This window comes from Plecotus auritus (assembly GCF_963455305.1).
Source record: "Plecotus auritus genome assembly, chromosome: X".
In the NCBI taxonomy this organism is placed as follows: Eukaryota; Metazoa; Chordata; class Mammalia; order Chiroptera; family Vespertilionidae; genus Plecotus; species Plecotus auritus.
In genome coordinates this window covers 3,733,933-3,755,404 of record NC_137784.1, presented here as the reverse complement: position 1 = coordinate 3,755,404, position 21,472 = coordinate 3,733,933, and the positions used below count along the sequence as shown (strand labels likewise).

General features: G+C 43.5%; 1 protein-coding gene across 2 annotated transcripts in view; it reads left to right on the top strand.

Moving 5' to 3' along the window:
* MID1 (midline 1) overlaps nt 1-21,472 on the top strand; it is a 246,639-nt gene that overhangs the window by 155,480 nt on the left and 69,687 nt on the right. For both annotated transcript variants that reach the window (XM_080652560.1, XM_080652559.1), the window contains exon 3: nt 13,754-13,849. In XM_080652560.1, coding sequence (XP_080508686.1) covers nt 13,754-13,849 — 96 coding nt within the window. The remainder of the gene's footprint in view (nt 1-13,753; nt 13,850-21,472) is intronic.

The window sequence follows — 21,472 nt, the reverse complement described above, 5'->3', positions numbered from 1 at the left end:
GGGAAGCATCAACGCTAAAAGTTTGTGTAGACGTGGGAATGAGAGACAAAGTTTAGGTCAGATTTGAGATCTGCGATGGAAATTCGAATATTATCAGGCCAGAGGAGAAAGTTGAAGCTGTAAAAGAATTCATGTTTGCCAAAACCGGTTTGGCTCAGTGGATAGAGCGTCGGCCTGCGGACTGAGGGGTCCCGGGTTCGATTCCGGTCAAGGGCATGTACCTTGGTTGCGGGCACATCCCCAGTAGGGGGTGTGCAGGAGGCAGCTGATCGATGTTTCTCTCTCATCGATGTTTCTAGCTCTCTATCCCTCTCTCTTCCTCTCTGTAAAATATCAATAAAATATGTTTAAAAAAAAAGAATTCATGTTTGCTGAGGGAATAGGTATCTATGAGGTCACTATTTTGTCATAATTGTTTGGAGATGGAAAGAACATGTTCTGGTGAATAACTCACTTGTAGTCAAAATTACTCAGTGCTGAAGTCTGCCTTTAATTATAGTAAACGTGTTTGATTCGAGAATGTATTTATTAGCTATGTAAGTAATAGTTCATTCAAATAAAAGTAACACATTGGAGAAAGACCATGGTTGATGGAAGGCCACTCACTACAGGATTTCCCATCGCCGGGTAATTGCTGAGCTGCCTCTGATGTCACGTTAGCGTTCTGCCTCTCTGAATGGTCCTATCACAGTGGTCAGCCCAGGTCACAGACATTTGAAAATCAAATGACCAAAGTCACACTAAAAAGTCCAGAGCGTAATGTTTAACAGTTTTGCTTTCAGCTTGATACATTTTGCGTCAGGCCAGATCTTCAAGAGGTGCGCTGACTCCAACTAGTCGGAGGCGGGGGCATTGCTTTTTCATCATAAACAGATGAGTGTGGGTCCTCTGCTGGCTGGCTGCCCTCTCCCCCTTTCAACACCACTTACATTTTTTTTAAAAAAAAACCTGCCTTTATAAATAATTGAGAATACACTAGGGCAACCTCACCAAGACTTTTTTTTTTCTGGAACATTCTGAACATCTGAGTTCTATCTGTGCTTTTATTAGAAAAAGCAATGCAGAATTGCCAATGATAATGCGGTAAAAAGCGTGGTTGGCTGAGGTGCGCATCTATTCCCAAACCTTCCCTCTGCCCAGACATTGGGTCACATCCTCCCACCTCCCCAGGTCCCCGGTGCTGCCTGTTCGCCACCACGGCCTGGCCAGCGCTCTCTTCCCTCCCTTATGCTCCCTGTTCCTCAACAGACACTGAAGGGACTAGGGAGAGGCCTGGTGACAAAGGCTGAGCAATCGGACCAAAGGCGTCCATGGGGAAGGGAAGATGCAAAGAGCCGTGCAGGGGTCCCTTACCAGCCTCCCCAGCTTCTCCTCTCTTTCAAAATTGTAACTCCCCCCCCCCCCCCCCCCGCCCACTGAAGAATGTTACAACATGCCAATAAGTGGTTCTCCAACTGCCTGGAGGACTTACTAAATGACAGGTTGCCGGGCCCCACCTCTGCAGCTTCTGATTCAGCATGCCTGGGGTGCGGCCCCCCACTTTGCCTTGCCAGCCAGCTCTCCAGGCGGCTGCCTGCTGCCAGGCTGCATTTGGAGACGGGTCTCCGCTCCGGGCTCCCCGACGGGACAGGAGGAGACGTTGTAATTCCTGATTGTTAAAAGTGGCGGGTCTCCTCCCAGTTCTCTGAATATTGGATGGTTTTCTCTCACTGGGTGAAAAGCAAATGGCTTAAGTTTTTTGTGTTGTTTTTTTTTCCCTAAGCCACATTTCTTCTTCGGCTTCCTCTTTTGCAAAACGTGGTACGTGTACACTGAAACACGTTCCAGGGAAATGAGAATTAGTTCATTTCCGAAAGACATCGCCCCTTCGTTTGTCTTTAATCATATATACACAACCCAACTCGGAAAGTGCTTACTAGTTTTTGGTACAGCACCGCAAATTAGATAATGAACTCGGCAGATGTTGATTTTGATTTTTGCCAGCAGACAGGTGGCCATCCATCACAGAGGCGGCGCTGTGGACCAAGTGGAGGGAATGAGATGTTATTGCTGTGGTTTCCATCATTGCAGATCTTTGCATTTTACCTTCTAGGGTACAGGGGAGTTTCTACTTTGCGGGGCAGTTGTATCGCCTGAGTTGGCTTTTTATTTTATTGTTTAAAGTATTACAGATAGTAGTACATATGTCTCCTCCCCCCCCCATTGACCTTCCCCCGGCCTCCCCTGCCCCCCAGCACAGGCCCTCACCCCACTGGGTTGACTTTTAAAAGAATCTGTGTAGGCAGCGAATCTATTCTTTTGTCATCAGAGTTCTTAAATTTTTCCCCTAAATCTTTGATTTACTGTGTAAAAAAATCGTGTTGAATTGTAAACATCTGTTACATTTCTGGGGAATAATTATTGTTAAAATCAATAAACCAAATTTGTATGAGACTAATACTATTGCAGAGGATAAACTGAGGGGACCATTCAGGAGTTCTTTTTAGACATTGGGAATACTTGAATGATATAACAAAGCATTCCCCTATATTTTCAAAAAAAACAACAAAAAAACAAGCCCTCTGAATTGCTTAACATTAATAATATTCCTTGCTAAGCACTCTTTTGTAAAGTTCCTGAGATTTCCTATCATAAATTCATAAAAATTCACACGTCTAGCTACTTCTCCATATAATTTTATTCCTGTACTTATTATGTACATACACTACATTACAAAAGTATTCCTTCTATTCTGTATAAATCTTAAAGTGTAACTCTAGTAAACTGAATAAATTACTAAGTTTTGTTCACTGCATCACAGATCCAGTGACTTAGCGACCTGATTCCTCCATTTTGAGCAGTAGTTCTTGTACTTGGCTGCACATTAGAATCTCCCGAGGAATTTTAAAGATCCTGATCCATGGGCCTCACCCCAGCCTAAGTCATTCAGACTCTGGCGGGGAAGTGGGTGTGGACCAACACGCTTGCTCAGGTGATCTCAGTGTGCAGTCCCCTGTGGGAACCACTCACCTGAGCGGTCATCATTTGCTTCCTTCTTTCCACAACGTCATGTTCCTTTCATTTCAACTTAATCCAAATGACCTTGATTGGACAAAGGCAGTGTCAGTGCTACTAAATGAGAAGGAAATGGCTGAATGAAGCTGGTTCGGTCAGGGACAAAGGATGCAATGAATTCAAGGAATTTGAGATTCAAACATCTAAAACCCAAAGAAGATTCTGTCTTTGATGGTTCCTCAGGGCTGAAATATGATGGCATGCCTTCATATTCATCTTTGGTTCTCTAGGATGTCCCAAACGGGAATTTTCTTACCTAGCATTGATTTTGTAAAGTCTTAACAGACCAGACCCACTTCAGATGGAATAGGATCTTAATCTATTTTTTGAGTCGAAGAGCATAACCTTCCGTGGCTTTAATACTTTTTGCACCACCCAGATGGGGATATGAACTTTCTGAGCAATAAGAATCTTTCCTGGGGATGCCACAAATTCAAGAGCAAAGCTGACAGTGTGTTGAATTTTAATAATCATTTTACCTGCTGGTACAAAAACGTTATATTCTTCTAAAACCTAAAAATTTGAGGAGATGAATATTGCTATAGAAACAAAGCAAATCATAGTTACCTATGTGAAATTGTTAGATCAAAGACTCAATTATAATTAGTTTAAAATGTATTCATTAAAGTACTGACTTAGAAAAAACTTGGTCTTCCCACAGTATCTTAAAAACAAAAATGTATTTCCATTCACCGAAGGCTAAGCATCCACCATGAGACATTCATATCTGGTAAAAATGTTTGATGGTATCAATTAAAACCCTATTGAAGTAGAAAGGCCAGGACATGTTCTTTAATAAGTATCTGGCCATGTCATCATCTACTTAAGACAGAGGAAAGGGGATACGATCAAAATCATTCAATCTCTGAGTGATGGAGGAAGTAAAGCTTGAAGTGACATATACAAACAATGTGTATGACATCCATCAATATCAGGGGATTTTGTAGACATTAATTACCTAGTGTTCTAAGCCCCCCTTTGAGGTGTGTTTTATAATTAAGAACAAAGGAAAATAAAATGGATGGAAACAGCAATCAATGAGTAATTCCACATTTGGTGTGCACTTATAAACCCAACACTTTATACTTATTCGCAGAACGGAAAGAACTAACTAATCCTTGCACCGGGCCTTCTTCACTCACTCTTCCTATAGCAACCGTCATCCAGCTTAAGATCCTTTCTCACTCTTTCCCAGTCTGCGTCTTCTGCTTTCCTGAACAAATGTTGACAGAGGAATTTATTCAGACTTTATGTTTTTCCCACGATCAGTGCTATTTTTTTCTTTTACGAGTGAAAACTTACTGTGATATCCAACGAAAAGAGATAAAAAAGGATATTCTTTTGAATTCTGAGTACCCGAATGATTGAAATTTTAGGCATATTACCAAACCGTCAGAGCACGGGTTGAAAATATTAAGTGAGTTATATTAAAATTTTTAAAGGGTTTGGACCAACAAAGAAAATAGTGCGCTAATTAATAAAAAGTGTTTGGATTATTTTTAATGGACCTTATTATTTTTTCAAGGTGACATCACTTTTATGGTAAGGGCCGGAACTCAACTCTTGTCATTGCAGCTCGGAAGCAGCCGCTGACAGCCCATAACCACATGGGAGTGTCTGTGTGCCCTTAAAGCTTTATGGGCACAGAAATTTGCATTGCAGATACCTTACATGTGTCACAACATTTTATCCTTTTTTTTTTATTTAAAAAAACCTTATAAAAATGTTAAAAAAAAAACAACACCAACCACACAAAACGCTCTTAACTGGCTAGCCAGACAAAAACAGGCAGGCGGGCAGGGTTTGGCCTGCGGGCTGGAGTTTGCAGGCCCCTGCTTTAGGAAATGAACATTGTCCCCAACTTGGAATCTTTCATTTGAGAAAAAAATCAATCTCTATTAGTCTGTTTTCCCATATTTTTATGATCCTTTCACCATGTCATTCTACACTGACAAATGGGTCGCGTCTCTTGAGCCAGCCCCGTGAATGCACTACCCCAGCCCACAGTGCTGGGCTGAGCAGGGTTCCAGAACCCGGGCCGGGGCGAATGAGCAGAGAAAGGCAGCGGGAGAGCCGCCCCATTGGGCCTTCCTGGCTCTTCCACCTACGCTCCGATCTCAGGAAATGCTTCCTGTATATTCAACTGAGAAGTCAGAGTCATTTTCTCCGAAACGTTCATCTACAGGCAGAAACTTGGTAGTGGAGATCGTTATTTTTAAGTTAGATATTTTCAAAGGGTCTCGGGAGCTCAGCTTCCTTTACTCAGTCAGTATTGATTCTCAAAACTAACAAATGTGTCTATTGGCCGGTTGCTCGCTCTCTTATGATAAGCAGAAATAGGGCTGGGGGAGGGGAGTGAACAGAAAAGGCCATTCACATCTCTAACACCTGTGAGTTAGTCGTTGTCATTGGACCTGCTAACATTATAAATAAACAAACATTACTAAGATTTTACTTACCTTCCTTAAAAATTGAAAGCTCTTCCAGACCATAAATGGTACTTAAAAATTATTCTCTGTGTACTATTGACTCCCAGATGAGAATAATAAACACTAAACTCCTGATGATAGAACTTATAAACCTATGGAGCAGAGTCTGCGGAGTTAATATAGAAATATCAAATAAAACCTGACAAGGTAAATATGCTGTCACGTATCAAAACGGCTTTAAGTTGTAGCCCATGGAACACTAGACTTAAATCTGTATGCAGATTGGGTTTTTATTATGTTTTGAAGTTCCCTGGGCGACCTACCTTGCTAGGGCATTTGGAAATGTTAAGTATCATAACCAATGAAAAAAGGCATTAAGAAATAAAACCGACATAAATCAAACGTATTTGTGGTCTGTCATGAGTTGAACCTGAAGATAGCCTTAAACTCCCGCAAGGTAATTAAAACATCTTAAGAGTTTAGTTACATATAAAGAATTTATGCTTTTATGCAGGTGGCATGTGTTAATACGGGTGTGTTTTCATATTAAGGGTTGTGATTCAAGTTTCTTAGAAGGAAATATATGGCTTGTGGCACTCAACGTGTTCATATCCTGATTGTGCTGGAGCGGTGGTGTTGGGTGTCAGGGCTACAAACACAGTCCCTGAATGTCGCTATGAATATGATGGAGTGAAACAAGCCAGATCTGTGTTTGCCTTGAAAGGTATCCAGACTTAATATTATACTTTAAAGACATTCTGAAGCACTGACTTCGGAATAAGGGCAAACATTCTTTAAGGCCTGGACAAACCCGAAAGGAATTACTGAAATCTCCTGTTTCAGGCATACATTTTAATAGTAGCGCTCAATGACAAGTCATTAATTCCCTGCAACCCGACTCTTAGGTACAGGTCCCCAAAGGCTAAAATTAGGGGTATTTTTGTCTGCTTACCTTACTGTTTGATTGGGTATCAGTGTATGTAGAAGTACAAAGCTCATCTGTTAAGTTCGATTTACTATTCTCAGCTGGTGTCCACATCCATGCCGAAAGGCTCGTATTGAGACTGGTCCTCCCACAGATTGTTAAATTATCAACTCAGATCAACCTTAAAGGAGGTTGAGTATGAAAATGTATCAGAAGTGTAGGCATTAAGAACAAACATTATAGGACAAGTGAATCATCCTTTCTGCATAAAGTACTGGCGTACTGGAGAGCCTCAATTCTTTTATTTTATTTAAAAAATTTTTTTTTAAATTGTTTGAAGTATTACTAATAGTAGTACATATGTCTCCTTTTTTTTTCCCCATTGACCTCCCCCCCGGCCTCCCCTTCCCCCCAGTACATGCCTTTACCTGCCCCCCCCCCAGTGTCTTGTATCCATTGGTTATGCTTATATGCATGCATACAAGTCCTTCGGTTGATCTCTTACAGCCCCCCCCTCAACCTCCCCTGCCTTCCCGCTGTAGTTTGACAGTCTGTTCAATGCTTCTTTGCCTCTGTATCTATTTTCCCCCCCATTTCTTTCCTTTAAAAAATCTTGCCTCTGCAGACTAGAAATAAACATATAATAACAAAAAATGTTTGAGTCCCAATTTCAATGTCCAACAGTCCTGAGTCCCCGTTTCAATGTCAAACAGTTCCTTATGTGTACATGTCAGCAATGATATCTGGATGGTGGGCACATGGTGGCAATGCAGGTCCGATCCTCTCTGGTTTGGTCCTAGGCAAGCTGCTGCGACCCACAGCTGCTGACTGCTAGCGTGGCAAGGCGTAGTCAGTGTCTTCCATCTCTGCACTGTCTCCCCTCTTGTCTGCGTGGCTGGAGCAGAGAGAGCCTCATTCTTAAGAAACACATGTTTTACAACCTTGTCTTTCACAAATTTGACTTTTACCCATTCTTTTGCTCAATAGTAAGAAATCAAATCTGCCTCCTTGCACCTTTGCGTTTAGAAGGATGATCTTGAATTATTTATATTCCTCTTCTTTACTGATGGTGGTGGGAGGGGCCTGTTGAATTCCATCAAATAGCTACACACTTATAAAAGCCTTATCCAGCTAACAAACAGCCTTAGCACATTCGTTTCCTTCGCAGAGTAAGACTTCTGTGGCAGGGAGGCGGGGGGGTTGGGGGGAGACACCGAATTAGTAAACTAAGGCTAGGAGCAATGTGACTTTGGTTCTAGATAGAGTTTGGATCAACGACCATTGCTAGACTATCTATTTATAGAAACCCCTGTTTCTAAAAATCTGTTCAACAGTATGAAATTTGCCTTCCCAGAAATCTTGTGGTCTGAAGGAGTTACATAGTATTTAGAATGCTTCTAAACTATCAATCGAGGGTTCAGACTCAGTGCTACCAATGAGAAAAGCCCGCAGGGGTAGAAGGCACTATCGTAACAATCTATAGTAGTTGTTCAATGAACTAACTAGTTAGTTTACTACCTTAGGTTTCAGGAGGGTTGTCCAATGAATACTCAGTTCCCCATGCTAACTGTTCCAGCAATGAATATTTGAGGATTTATAGTGGGAAGGGACTGAGGGGTGATAGGTATACAGCAGGTACTGAATACATACTATGGTTCTGTTATGCCCTCTCCTTGGTAGTAGGATTATTTTCTGCTATGCAGATGAATTCCAGAGGAAGAGCATGTGCCCAGGAAGGAGCTTAGCCTAGGACAGTGGTCGGCAAACTGCGGCTCGCGAGCCACATGCGGCTCTTTGGCCCCTTGAGTGTGGCTCTTCCACAAAATACCATGGCCTGGGCGAGTCTATGTGGAAGAAGTGGCGTTAGAAGAAGTTGAGGTTTAAAAAATGTGGCTCTCCAAAGAAATTTCGATCATTGTCCTGTTGCTATTTGGCTCTGGTGACTAATGAGTTTGCCAACCACTGGCCTAGGAGCCAAATCTCACTCACCACCTGTTTTTGTAAGTAAAGTTGTATGGGAACGCAGCCCTGCCAGTCATTTACATATTGCCTATGGCTGCTTTCTTGCTAAAACAGCAGGAGAATCCAGTGGTTGTGACAGTGAGCAAATGGCCAACAAAGCCTGAAGTATTTACTAGCTGGCCCTTCACAGAGAGAGTTTGCTGAGCCCCGTTCTAGACTCTAATGCTGTGCTGGCCGGGATGTAGCCATTAGCTTCAGGCAGCAGCTGAGTGTTTGAGATGTGGCTGACGGAACTGAGGTGTGTTATCTGAGGAAAACACACCTAAGACTTGGTTTTTTACCAAGAAAAGGGAATGTCAAAAGCTCATCAGTTTTTAAATATGGGTCACATGTTGACATAATATTTTGGATGTTGAGTTGGGTAAAATATATTATTAACATTAATGTTACCTGTTCCTTTTTATATTTTTTAACATGACTATTAGAAAATTGAAAACGTGACTTGCATTTTATAGCTCACATCATAGTTCTAGTGACCATTCTGGTTTAGAGTCTATAACAGGGGTGGGCAAACTTTTTGACTCGAGGGCCACAATGGGTTCTTACACTGGACCGGAGGGCCGGAACAAAAGCATGGATGGAGTGTTTGTGTGGACTAATATAAATTCAAAGTAAACATCATTACATAAAAGGGTACGGTCTTTTTTTTTTATTTCAATAGTTTTATTCATTTCAAACATTTTAACAAGAAGACTGGAAACACTAATTATTATAATTTGAAACTTCAAAAAATGAAGGAATCATAGCACAATAACATACCTTATATTGAAGATGGCAAAGGCAAAATAAAATTGCCTAACAAAGGAAAGGTACAAAAGCCTTTCCAATTAAACTTAAATATGATAAAATAATTTAAAACTAAAACAAATAGAAAAGAACAAAATGTGTAAACAGTAAATTAAACATTTTCTTTAGTGCAACTTCCAAATGATGCCCGGGACGTCGATGTAGATGGCCATGTAGACTGGGCTGAAAGGTTTTTGGTCTTTAAAACATCAACTTCAGTGGGAACAGTGTTGTTGGTCTCCTTTTTAGCTAATGCTCTGATCCTGTGCTCTCCAGGGGCGTGTCTCCCTCCATCACCACGGTAACGTGTCTCCGCATTCCCAGGGTGATGTCGGGGGACCGTCCGCGGGCATTCCAAGGAGCCTCTGGAAGATGGAGAGGTTGTTCCTTCTACTGAATGGGGATATAAATCCGCCCACTCAGAAGAAGGAGCTGCGGCCGTGTTTCCCGACGTTGCCATGTTAACACTGCTGCTGGGGAAGGAGCGGAGGGGAGAGCAAGAGAACCCTCCGCTCTTTCGGCTCCGCGGGCCGGATAGAACAGCCGAACGGGCCGGATCTGGCCCGCGGGCCGTAGTTTGTACATGGCTGTTCTATAAAAAAAGGTAGAAAGAGGGAAGGTGAGGAAAGAAAACAATCTGTTCTATTTGCAAATAACTTTCAAAAGCAATAGAGTCTTCTATTAATTTGGCTATTACTTCTCCTAAGAAGTAATACTTGAAAATAATGGGTTAGGTTGTCTCATCAACAAGGTTCTAGCTGAGTTCTCTGAGAAGGAGACCCTGACTCAGAATTCACATTGGGAGGTGACCTGAGAAGGATCTGCCAGGGAGAGGGCAGGAAGGAAGGCTGTTGAACAGGCTGTTGCTGTGGGCACCGGGGCTCCCCCAGGGCAGCTCTCTGGGAGATCGGACAGAACAGGACGCAAAGTAGTCCCTTCTGGCGAGTGAGGAACCTCGATGTTCACCCACCAACGGCCAGTAGTTGCTGGTGGAGGGCTGCTCCTGGGGGCGTCAGCCTCCCCTTGTTCCCTCTCCAGCATCCCCGCCTGCCCTGCCTGGGGCCAGATAAACCCTAGAGCTGAAAGGCACAGCTGTTTGCTGCCAAGAGTCACCAGCCAGCTTGAGATCAGTGACTGCCTAGCAGGGGTCCTCACACTTTTTAAACAGGGGGCCAGGTCCCTGTCCCTCAGACCGTTGGAGGGCCGGACTATAGATTAAAAAAAAACTATGAACAAATTCCTATGTGCACTGCGGGCCCGGGACGAGTCAGCTGCTAAGCAGGACAGGCAGCGGCCCCCGGCGGGCCGGATCCATGTCCTCGGCGGGCCGCATGTGGCCCGCGGGCCGGAGTTTGAGGACGCCTGGCCTAAGGCATCAGGTTGAGCCCTATAGTGTCTGATACTGATACCAAACTGAATGTTTTATCCAGGTTCAAATCCATGATTTCAACAAACATTTGTATAGTCCTGTGGTGTGTATATTCATTTTCTCTGATCTTAACCATAGCACAGATAGGTAGGTTTCCCATTAGTCATACATTATGGATGGGAAAACAGCCCAAGAGTCATTTGTCCAGGATAATTCAGCTGGGATGGTCACCCCAGTCTCCTCACTCCATATGGGTGGTCACTCATGCCTGACTCTTTAGCTTTCTACAAAGCTCAGCTCCGGAAGGAGATGGAAATATAGTGATGTTCTCCAAGTGAGAACAGGAAACTCAAACTACTAGGGGGAGGGGACTCTATAGAACTCCTTCGATATCCATAGGGTAATAGATACTTATATCCACTTAGTCCCCAGACTCTTATGCCAAAATGTATTATCTCTCTTTTGCCAAAGCACAGTCAAAATCAAGAGGTTATAGGACCTGCTGACCACCACACAGGATGTTAGTGATACAGCTGAATTCTAGAAAACTCCACAGGAGTCCCTGTAGTGGAAGCTTATGGATGCATGGTTCATTGAGGACTGGATTTTGTTACCTTCCCATTACCCAGGCTCTCTTCAAAAGTGTTGTCAGTCCCTTGGGTATTTCTTGGAATCAGTCTCCCTCCCAGCTTCATGTCCCTTTATTATACTTCTAACTGACTCGGTAATTCTTTGCGGACTTCAGTAACACTTGTACTATTTAAATTTGAATAACCCCCAAGGATCTAGATAGGTCAATATGTTTAAACCACAGGCTTTCGTCTATATATTAGTAGATTAAAAACAGATTTTATACATGATGTATACTTTATCAAGGGAGGGGGAAGCAAGCAGATGTTTGTAAAACCGAAATGTGTTAGACTATATTTATTTGGTTCTCTTGCTGACTAGCTTTAGAAAAGTCATACCTATGACAACTGAACTGTAAACAGTTAGATGATGTGTTTCCCTAGAAATTTCCTTCTCTGAAGGGTCAGCCAAAAAGAAAAGTAAAATGATTCCCTAAGATTGACATACCAAAGAAGGTGACAAATATACCATAAAGTAGTCATATTCAAACAAAGGACATTGAATAATGGAATGCCTCAAAATTATGCTCCAGTCCAGCCGTGGGCAAACTACGGCCCGCGGGCCGGATCCGGCTGTTCTACCCGGTTCTCTTGCTCTCCCCTCCGCTCCTTTACTTTGAATTTATATTAGTTCACACAAACACTCCATCCATGCTTTTGTTCCGACCCTCCGGTCCAGTTTAAGAACCCATTGTGGCCCTCGAGTCACAAAGTTTGCCCACCCCTGCGTCTAGTCTCTGACCATAAAGTGACTAATGGTTGTAATTCATTCCATCCAAACAGGAGGAAAACGTTGGCTTTTGTTGTTGTTGTTAGTAAGAGCTTTGAAAGCCAGGTGTTGTGTTGTTGTTGTTGTGTTGTTGTTGTTTTTGGATGCAGACATGAAATCATTAAGTTGCACCTGAATTACTGTGTCTGGTTCATTCTCCAATTTTTTTTTTTTTTTTTTGGTATCTCATCCTTTCACTGGGAAACGATCACTTTTTTCCTCCCTTAAAATATTTAGATTTGAGACGCTTTGAGTGTTTCAAAGCCCAAATGGAAGGTTTTGTATGGGTCTTCCTGTCCAGGTGAAATGTGCACAAAGCCTCCCTCTGAATTCTGAACCCATGAGAATTAGCGATAAAATGCTTTACATGGCTTTTAAAGGATAAGAACCGAGCTTAAACGTAAGTGGAAAGTCTCTGAACACCAGAAGGGAAAGGAGATGCAAAGTGGTGAAGGGAGGCTGGATCTGGGCTGCTCAAAAGAAAGAGATGCGCTGGGGCAGCGAGGACCGGAGGGGAAACGTGGCGCAGTGTATCCTGCACATGGAAGGTGCCGCCCTGTATCCTGGAGGCCACTCTAGGCTCAAAGGCTAACTTCCACCCTCTCTGGAATCAGAGCCAGACAGAATTCTCATGGAAGGAAGGTGCGGCCCCGAGTCAAACCAGCATCTGTGCCTCTGTGGAGCATGGGTGTCTTCTGGGGGTGCCCCCTCTGGGCAAACAGCCTCATACCCTAACAGCCGAGCGGGCATCTCCCCTGGTTGGGCTATGTCAGTCCCCGAACCACAACGCAGGGAACAAAATTCACATAGATGAGCTGTCAGACAAAAATTTCAAGACACAAGATAAAATGAGATTCCTGGCAAATGTATGCAAACACAGGGAAACAGGAATTGCCTCTTCTCAAAAGAGCTTACGAATAAGTATGCTCAGTGCTCTTGAAATTATGGAGCCACTTGCTTGCTGGGAACACGAACTGAAGGGAATTCAACAAGAAGATGTGATAAAGAACCTGCTGGAAGTGAAAAATGTGGTCATTGAAATGTAAACAATTGTTCAGAGCATGAACACTAGATTAATAAGCGTACCTTGTCCGGCTGGTGTGGCTTGGTTGGCTGGAGCATCGTCCCATACACCAAAAAGGTTGCGGGCTCGATCCAATGGTAGTTGATTTGCTGTGGGGATATATTCTTTATATTATTTCCATTTCTGATTCAGATAAAGGAATAGAAATTCCATGATCTCCTTTCTTCCTCGTTCACAACCTAGAAGTAACCTAAGCTAATCATTCAGTTAATTATGCCTCAGTTAATGCAAGAAACAGGAACCAAAAGAATGAACTTTGACCATCTCTTAAGGGTTCTTTTATTTTTATTTTTTTTTAAATATATTTTATTGATATTTCACAGAAAGGAAGGGAGAGGGATAGAAAGCTAGAAACATCGATGAGAGAGAAACATCGATCAGCTGCCTCCTGCACACCTCCCACTGAGGATGTGCCCGCAACCAAGGTACATGCCCTTGACCGGAATCAAACCCGGGACCTTTCAGTCCGCAGGCCGACGCTCTATCCACTGAGCCAAACCGGTTTTGGCTTAAGGGTTCTTTTAAATGCACCTTTTCACAATCCAGTTTGAATCTATAAACAGTTGAAACTGCATAGATCTCCTTGAGGTTTCTGAAAAAATGTATCAGTTGTCCCTAGAATGAGTGTTGTGTAGTAAAATATTAAAAGTATGCAGAATAATATTCTTCCTCTCTTTTTTGAACAGCAAAACCTAGAGAGTAACCTCACCAACCTTATTAAGAGGAACACGGAACTGGAGACCCTTTTGGCTAAACTCATTCAAACCTGCCAACATGTCGAGGTGAGTAGCTCTGTGTAGTGTGCTCCATGTGATAATTGCTGGACCGCGATTTTTATACCCTCAACCTTTATATTTTTAAAACTGGAATCTTCTTAAAATTAGATTTTTTTTTTCCTCCGGGAGCTAAATATATAAGATGGATGAAATTGGAAGGAACTAGAACCTCAGAGACGCACTTCCCCCATCAACTGACTGCTTTGTCCTGCCCCCACTCTATCACAGCATTCCCTGATCCAGCTTTATTTTATTTAGCCTTCCTAATATTGTAGATTTTAATCAACCTTACGAAGAGCAGCCAAGAAAAAGCACTATTTAAAAGGCATTGTATCGGCTGCCGTAACAAATTACCACAAACTTGGATGGCATAAAAAACAAACAAAAAACAGACAGTCTGGAGGCCAGAAGTCTCAAATCAAGGAGATGGCATGGCCGTGCCATCTCCCTCTGAAGGCTCTAGGGAGGATCCTTCCTGCCTCTTCCCACCTCCTAATGTTCTTGTGGCTGCAGCAGTCTAATCCAGCTGGGCAAACTACGGCCCGCGGGCCGGATCCGGCCCGTTCGGCTGTTCTATCCGGCCCGCGGAGCCGAAAGAGCGGAGGGTTCTCTTGCTCTCCCCTCCGCTCCTTTACTTTGAATTTATATTAGTTCACACAAACACTCCATCCATGCTTTTGTTCCGGCCCTCCAGTCCAGTTTAAGAACCCATTGTGGCCCTCGAGTCAAAAAGTTTGCCCACCCCTGGTCTAATCTCTACTTCTTTCATCAAATGGCCTTCACCTTGTGTGTCTCTGTGTCTGTGTCTAAATAGACTTTTTACAAGGACACCAGTCACTGGATTAGGGGCCACCCTACTCCAGTATGAACTCATTTGAACTTGATTACATTTGCAAAGACCCTGTTTCCAAATCTATATACATAAAAGCATAAGCAGCCGTTTGACCGGTAGCTATGACGCACACTGACCACCAGGGAGCAGACTCTCAATGCACCGGCATGGAAACATGGAACAGATTGATGAATCGCAGAGGGAAAGGGGGTCCCTCGGCCTGGCCTGTAGGGACCGGGCCGAAACTGGCAGTCCGACATCCCCCAAGGAGTCCCGGATTGCAAGAGGGTGCAGGCCAGGCCAAGGGACCCCACCGGTACACGAATCCATGCACCGGGCCTCAAGTAAGGTCATAGTCACAGATACTAGGGGTTATGCCTTGGGCATACCTTTTGGGGGTACACAGTTCAGAACACTACAGGCATATATTAAATGTATGTTGGTTGTCAGATATGTTTCTGTGAAACTGACCACAATTGCAGTGTGTGGGGATTAAGTAAGAGTGTGTAGGCAGCAGTGACCGCAGGGCAAGTTGCAGAACCCAAATCTTTTTTAAAAATATATATTTTTATTGATTTCAGAGAGGAAGGGGAGGGAGAGATAGAAACATCAATGATGAGAGAGAATCGTTGATTGGCTGCCTCCTGCACGCCCCCTACTGGGGATTGAGTCCACAACCCGGGCATGTACCCCTGACCGGAATCAAACCCAGGACCCTTCAATCTGCAGGCCGACGCTCTAGCCACTGAGCCAAACTGCCTAGGCTCCGATCTTTCTGACCCTCTGCTTAGATGGATTCGCTTTTGGCAATAATCTCTCCAGGGAACAATTTGAGCCTTGTTGATTAAACAACATTGTAAATAATAGTGAACAAGCATAATGCTTTCATTATTGTAGAAGAAAGTGAATATGTATTATAGGAATAAATGGATGAACAAAATGGAGTGACCCTGGTGCTATATTTTATTTTTATGATGTGATGGCATTTGATGTTTAGGACAATAAGAAAGAATTATTTCTCTTCAGTAAAAAAAAAAAAAAAAAAAAAAAAAAAAATTACCCATGTTTTATGGGGAAATTTTACAAATGCTTTATGGTTTGGGTGATTATTTCAATTTTAGCTAGTTTCATTACTTCTCAAAGCACTAGTATCTGGTTCCCATTATGGCCTATAGTCAGTTCAGAACAACTGTCTTGCTCCTAATGTAATATTAGCGTGGCTTGAATTTACAAAATGCTATTCATCCTAACATGTAAAATTACATTCTATAATCCTATCTAATAAAAGAGTAATATGCAAATTAACCATCACTCCGCTATACCCACAAGCCATGACACTAACCATGCCCATTAGCCAATCAGGAGCGAGTATGCAAATTAGCCCCAGCCAAGATGGCTGCAGCCACAGAGAGAGCAGGAGAGAGGCTTGGGTTTCCTCGGTGATGGAGGAAGCCAAGCTTTCCGCACACCCTGGCGGGCCCAGGCCTCCGCTTAAGGCTACAAAGTTTCAATTATAGAAGATACATAAATTCCAATAGAAATGGCTGCTGCCTCGGAGGGAGCAGAAGGCTTGGCTCCACTCCAGGCTACAAAGTTTCAATTGTAGAAGATAAATAAACCCCAGATACCAGGGCCTCCGCTTCGGTCACCAGGGGGTGTGGCCGGCCTGCAAACCACCCCAGGCCCCTCGCCCAGGCTGCCTCACGCCCCAAGGGAACCCCCACCCTGATCCGGGACACCCTTCAGGGCAAACCAGCTGGCCCCCACCCGTGCACCAGGCCTCTATCCTATCTAATAAAAGAGTAATATGCAGATTGACCATCACTCCAACACACAAGATGGCTGCCCCCATGTGGTCAAAGTTCCTGCCCCCATGTGGACACAAGATGGCCACCACAAGATGGCCAGCAAGGGAGGGCAGTTGGGAGAGACCGGCCTGCAAGGGAGGGCAGTTGTGGGCGATCAGGCCAGCAGGGGAGGGCAGTTGGGAGGGACCAGGCCTGCAGGGGAGGGCAGTTAGGGGTTACCAGGCCTGCAGGGGACGGAAGTTGGGGGCAATCAGGCTGGCAGGGGAGCAGTTAGATATCAATCAGGCTGGCAGGGGAGTGGTTAGGGGGTGATCAGGCTGGCAGGCAAAAGCAGTTAGGGGCAATCAGGAAGGCAGGCAGGTGAGCAGTTGGGAGCCAGCAGTCCTGGATTGTGAGAGGGATGTCCGACTGCCCATTTAGGCCCGATCCCACCGGGATCAGGTCTAAACAGGCAGTTGGACATCCCTTGAGGGGTCCCAGATTGGAGAGGGTACAGGCTGGGCTGAGGGACCTGCCTGTTCCCCCCCCCCCCCCCGTGCACAAATTTCGTGCACCAGGCCTCTAGTGTTCAATAATTTCAAATGATAGATGTGTCATTCAAGAAATTTACAAGCAGATTTCATTTTTATTTCAAAAGATTAGAGATTTAGTTGAGATATAGGCTTTTAAAATGAAGCTATTACTGAATTGATTGTAGCGGACTTGCAGATGGACACATATAAGCTATTTGAAGTTATTCTAGACAAGGAGTAAAGAATACTTATTCCTTTCACTATTGTTGTTTCTGTATACATCCTTTGGAATAGAAAGAAAATTTTTGTGGGTGAGAAAATTTGGTATTTGGGAAATTTATTCTAGATAATAATGAAAGAAAATTAATTATGAGTAGAAATAGTATGGTACTAGCAGTGTCTATTTTTACACGTTTTCTTAGTCATACTTATTAATACTTTCAAAGTCTAATTTTCAAAAAATTAAGCATCCAATCGTCATCTATAGCAAAACCTCCATATAACGGACTAATTTGGGGGAGGGAGTGTCCGTGAAAGCCAAAAGCCCATTATAGAATAAAGTAGGTTTTCCGAATGCATATGTTAAAAATTGACAAATTAGCCGAAACCGGTTTGGCTCAGTGGATAGAGCGTTGGCCTGCGGACTGAAGGGTCCCGGGTTCGATTCCAGTCAGGGGCATGTACCTTGGTTGCGGGCACATCCCCAGTGGGAGGTGTGCAGGAGGCAGCTGATCGATGTTTCTCTCTCATCGATGTTTCTAACTCTCTATCCCTCTCCCTTCCTCTGTAAAAAATCAATAAAAATATATTTTAAAAAATTGACAAATTAGTTAGTTTACTTGTTTTTACTTAAGTAGACACGTTTGTGTGATTAAAATTAAGCATGTATAAAAAGTTCCATTTCACAGAAAAGTTTTCTGTATGTATTACTGTAATTTTAAGTTTATACTGAATAGGTCTAGCAGATGCATGCATTCACCGGTCACCTGGAGTAAGCAAACGCACAGGCTGACGCGTGGCTCGGGGCACTGGGGACATCGGCCAGCGGCTTAGAGCTGCTGTAGAAAGCCAGGCCAGGCGACCGCAGAATCAATTACTGCGCGCAATGCAGCGTGCGCACGTGCTGATCGCTCCCTGATTTAAATATGTGGACTACAGTTTATTTATGACACAATATTTACTTATGTCAGTGAAATTTATGCCAGTGAAGTTTTCCCCACATATGGTCTATTCACTAAAATTTGTCGAAAATACCAGTGAATTAATAACAACAAAAAAAAACACAACCTGCTAATTTAATTATAAGCAAATCTCGGTTAAAAGCATTTTAACATTAACAGGGTGTTAATTTTCCCATGTGACATACATTCCAGACATTTTGTCAGTTCAAGCAGAAGTCCGGAAAATCGAGAGTTTACTGTAGTAATCAAATGAGTCCCCACTGAAGATGGGGGCCGCGGGAGATGGTACACAACGCAAGCCTCCCCTCAAGGGATATCTCGGTGCAAAATGCTCACACGTTCAGGGGAAAACGTCACAACATTCGTAAAATCCAAAACAGCGGTGGAATTTCTTAGGCAGCGGCACGATGGTCTTTTAAATCAGCTCAGTGGAAAAGAATGTCACAGTTCACATCCTATGTTCCTAGACTGTATTTCTTCCTTTTCCGCTTCCTGATGCTGTCCTTGTGTTTGAGCCTGAGCCCTCCTCTGGAAAATAATCCCCATGCCAGCTGGAGCCTAGAAACTCAACACTCAGAGGCAGCTCCCAATTGTTGTAAACGAAGTCAATGCGTTCCCACAGAACCCTGAGGAAATGCCACATCCTTATAAGTCCACACCTCCTTCCTGAGATTCACTCTGCTTTTCTTTAGAACGAAAAGGGTTTGAAGGTCTCCCCCATCCCCATTGTTTTCTTCACTTGTTTTTAAAATCAGGGTATGCAAATGAAATGGGTTTTTTTTTGATAGTAAGTACCAAATCTTTTAAAAATTAGATGTGAAGGGCATGAAGGCAAAGGCAGTTTGGGACTCGGGAGGTAGAGGCATTGAAAGAGCAGTTATCTGCTAGACTCCCCAGAAATGCTTGTGTGTAAATCGGCGGTTGGAATTCTAAAACTAGTGGGTTTCCAGTCACTGGGTTTTGTTTTCTTCAGGAGAGAAATAACAGTAGGAAATTCCCGTGGGATGAGTTCGAAGTCAGTCATATATGGGATGTAGGACAAACCTATGGGAAGTGATCAAAATTTGGGTCAGCTGCCCTAACCGGTGTGGCTCAGTGGATAGAGCGTCGGCCTGCGAACTGAAGGGTCCCAGGTTCGATTCCGGTCAAGGGCATGTACCTGGGTTGCGGACACATCCCCAGTGGGGGGCGTCCAGGAGGCAGCTGATCGATGTCTCTCTCTCATCGATGTTTCTGGCTCTCTATCCCTCTCTCTTCCTCTCTGTAAAAAATCAATAAAATATATTTTAAAAAAAAATTTGGGTCAGCCGTAGAACTTAACATTTCTATGTCACATTTGGACTTTTCCTCTGCATCATCTCATCCTTTTCTTTTAAAAACCAGAGAACCTCATTTATTCGCCAAGCAAATACTTAGAATCACGGATGGGTACCAAATTCTTCACACATTTCTGAGAATCAAGTTCTTTCATAGGGAATACCTCACCTGAGCACACGATCAGTGTTCATTTGGGGAATTACCGGTGACCGTTGACTGAAACCACAGTGAGATAATAAGGAAAAGCTACAGAGGGGTGACTAATCGCCACAGCAGTTCGGAGAAGATAAAGGCTCAGCTGACCTCAGCATCCTTTCCTGGGCTCAAACTAGAAGGCCACCCTCTAAGCCAGCAGCCCAGCAAAGTCCTGGCATTAGCCCCTTTGGCTTATATTGCCTTGTTTGTAATCACTTTTTTTAAAGTTCCTTTTGCTATTCTTCTGCACACTAAGTTTTGAAACTATTTTTTCCTTTATTTTAATAGAAAGAGTGCTCTCTTACTGGCTTTCTCTGAGTTTTCTCAACGTTAGGTGACATGCGGAGTGCCAACGTTCTGGTAGGTGAGGGGAAGAGGGATGTGTGGTGGCACCTTGTAAGAAATGGTGGAAATTGATTTGGGAAATCAGACAGGGTCTCTGAAAAACTTTTCAGTCATTCACCAAGCCCTAAAGCAGGGGTGGGCAAACTTTTTGACTCGAGGGCCACAATGGGTTCTTAAACTGGACCGGAGGGCCGGAACAAAAGCATGGATGGAGTGTTTGTGTGAACTAATATAAATTCAAAGTAAAGGAGCGGAGGGGAGAGCAAGAGAACCCTCCGCTCTTTCGGCTCCGCGGGCCGGATAGAACAGCCGGACGGGCCAGATCCGGCCCGCGGGCCGTAGTTTGCCCACGGCTGCCCTAAAGTCATTCAATTGTAAACTTTGCAATAAGGGGGGAAATTGCTGGGAAGATGAACTTCCAAGTTTAAATTAACTTCGTTGCGCAGTTTTATGCCAAAGCACTCTCTCTTTCTCTGTGGAAACCTTGGCAGTTGCTTCATCTACAGCCATTGGATTCAGACCGCACCTGAACACACATGATTTTTGTGTGTTGTGGACAGATGTCTGACCTTGGATGGTGTGTATCCTGCTAGGGGCCAACTTGAATGTCCAACGTTATAATCCATTTCACTAGCAGATAAGGGTTGGATTCCTACCTCATCTGAGTCCTCAGGAGAAAGCTCTCAAGGTGTAACTTGAGTCAGATTCTGGGCCTCATGAAGCCACATGAGGTAACCCACAGTCATCCATGGCTGTTCCTGTAAGCAGCTCTGGGACGATGATAACGTGACAGGGCAGATACAGTGGCACTTGGAAACTAGATTGTGATGAGGCACCGTGGTAAAGGCTGATCTCCCAAGTTCAAGTCTTAGGATTCCCATGACAAAGGAGAAAAGGAACGCTCAACTGCACAGAAATTCCTTGTCTCTGGAGAAAGTGCATGTTTTGACTCCTGCCTGTGTGTAAGGGTTACGTATCCAGTTTACTCCAAATTTGCTAAAGTTGACAACGCATGAACCAAATTTAGCTTTGCTCAGTGGAGATGAAATTTACTGTTTATTAAAATAATCTGTAGCGCACATGTCAATGTCTCTCCTTAGATTCAATGCTCTTGTCTTTGAAAACTTGATTTGTAAAGGATGTTGGGTCCCGTTACCTTCTTAGTTATATTCATGAGGAATAATGAGAAGACATCAGTAGAAAGTCTTCCAGTATTTTGGAATAAGAGATTAATCTTGAATGAATGAATGGCTTAGTTAGTTTAGTCTTACTTTCAGAAGGACATTTCCAAATTGCAGCTTTGAAACTCTTTTCAAAAACATGATCCAGCCTTTCACTATCTGCTAATCTGTCCATTTGGATGGAATGACTATTGTGCCATATTCAGAATTCTGCCAGGTGGCTCAGATTGGAGTATGATCACATGTATGTGCCTCTGA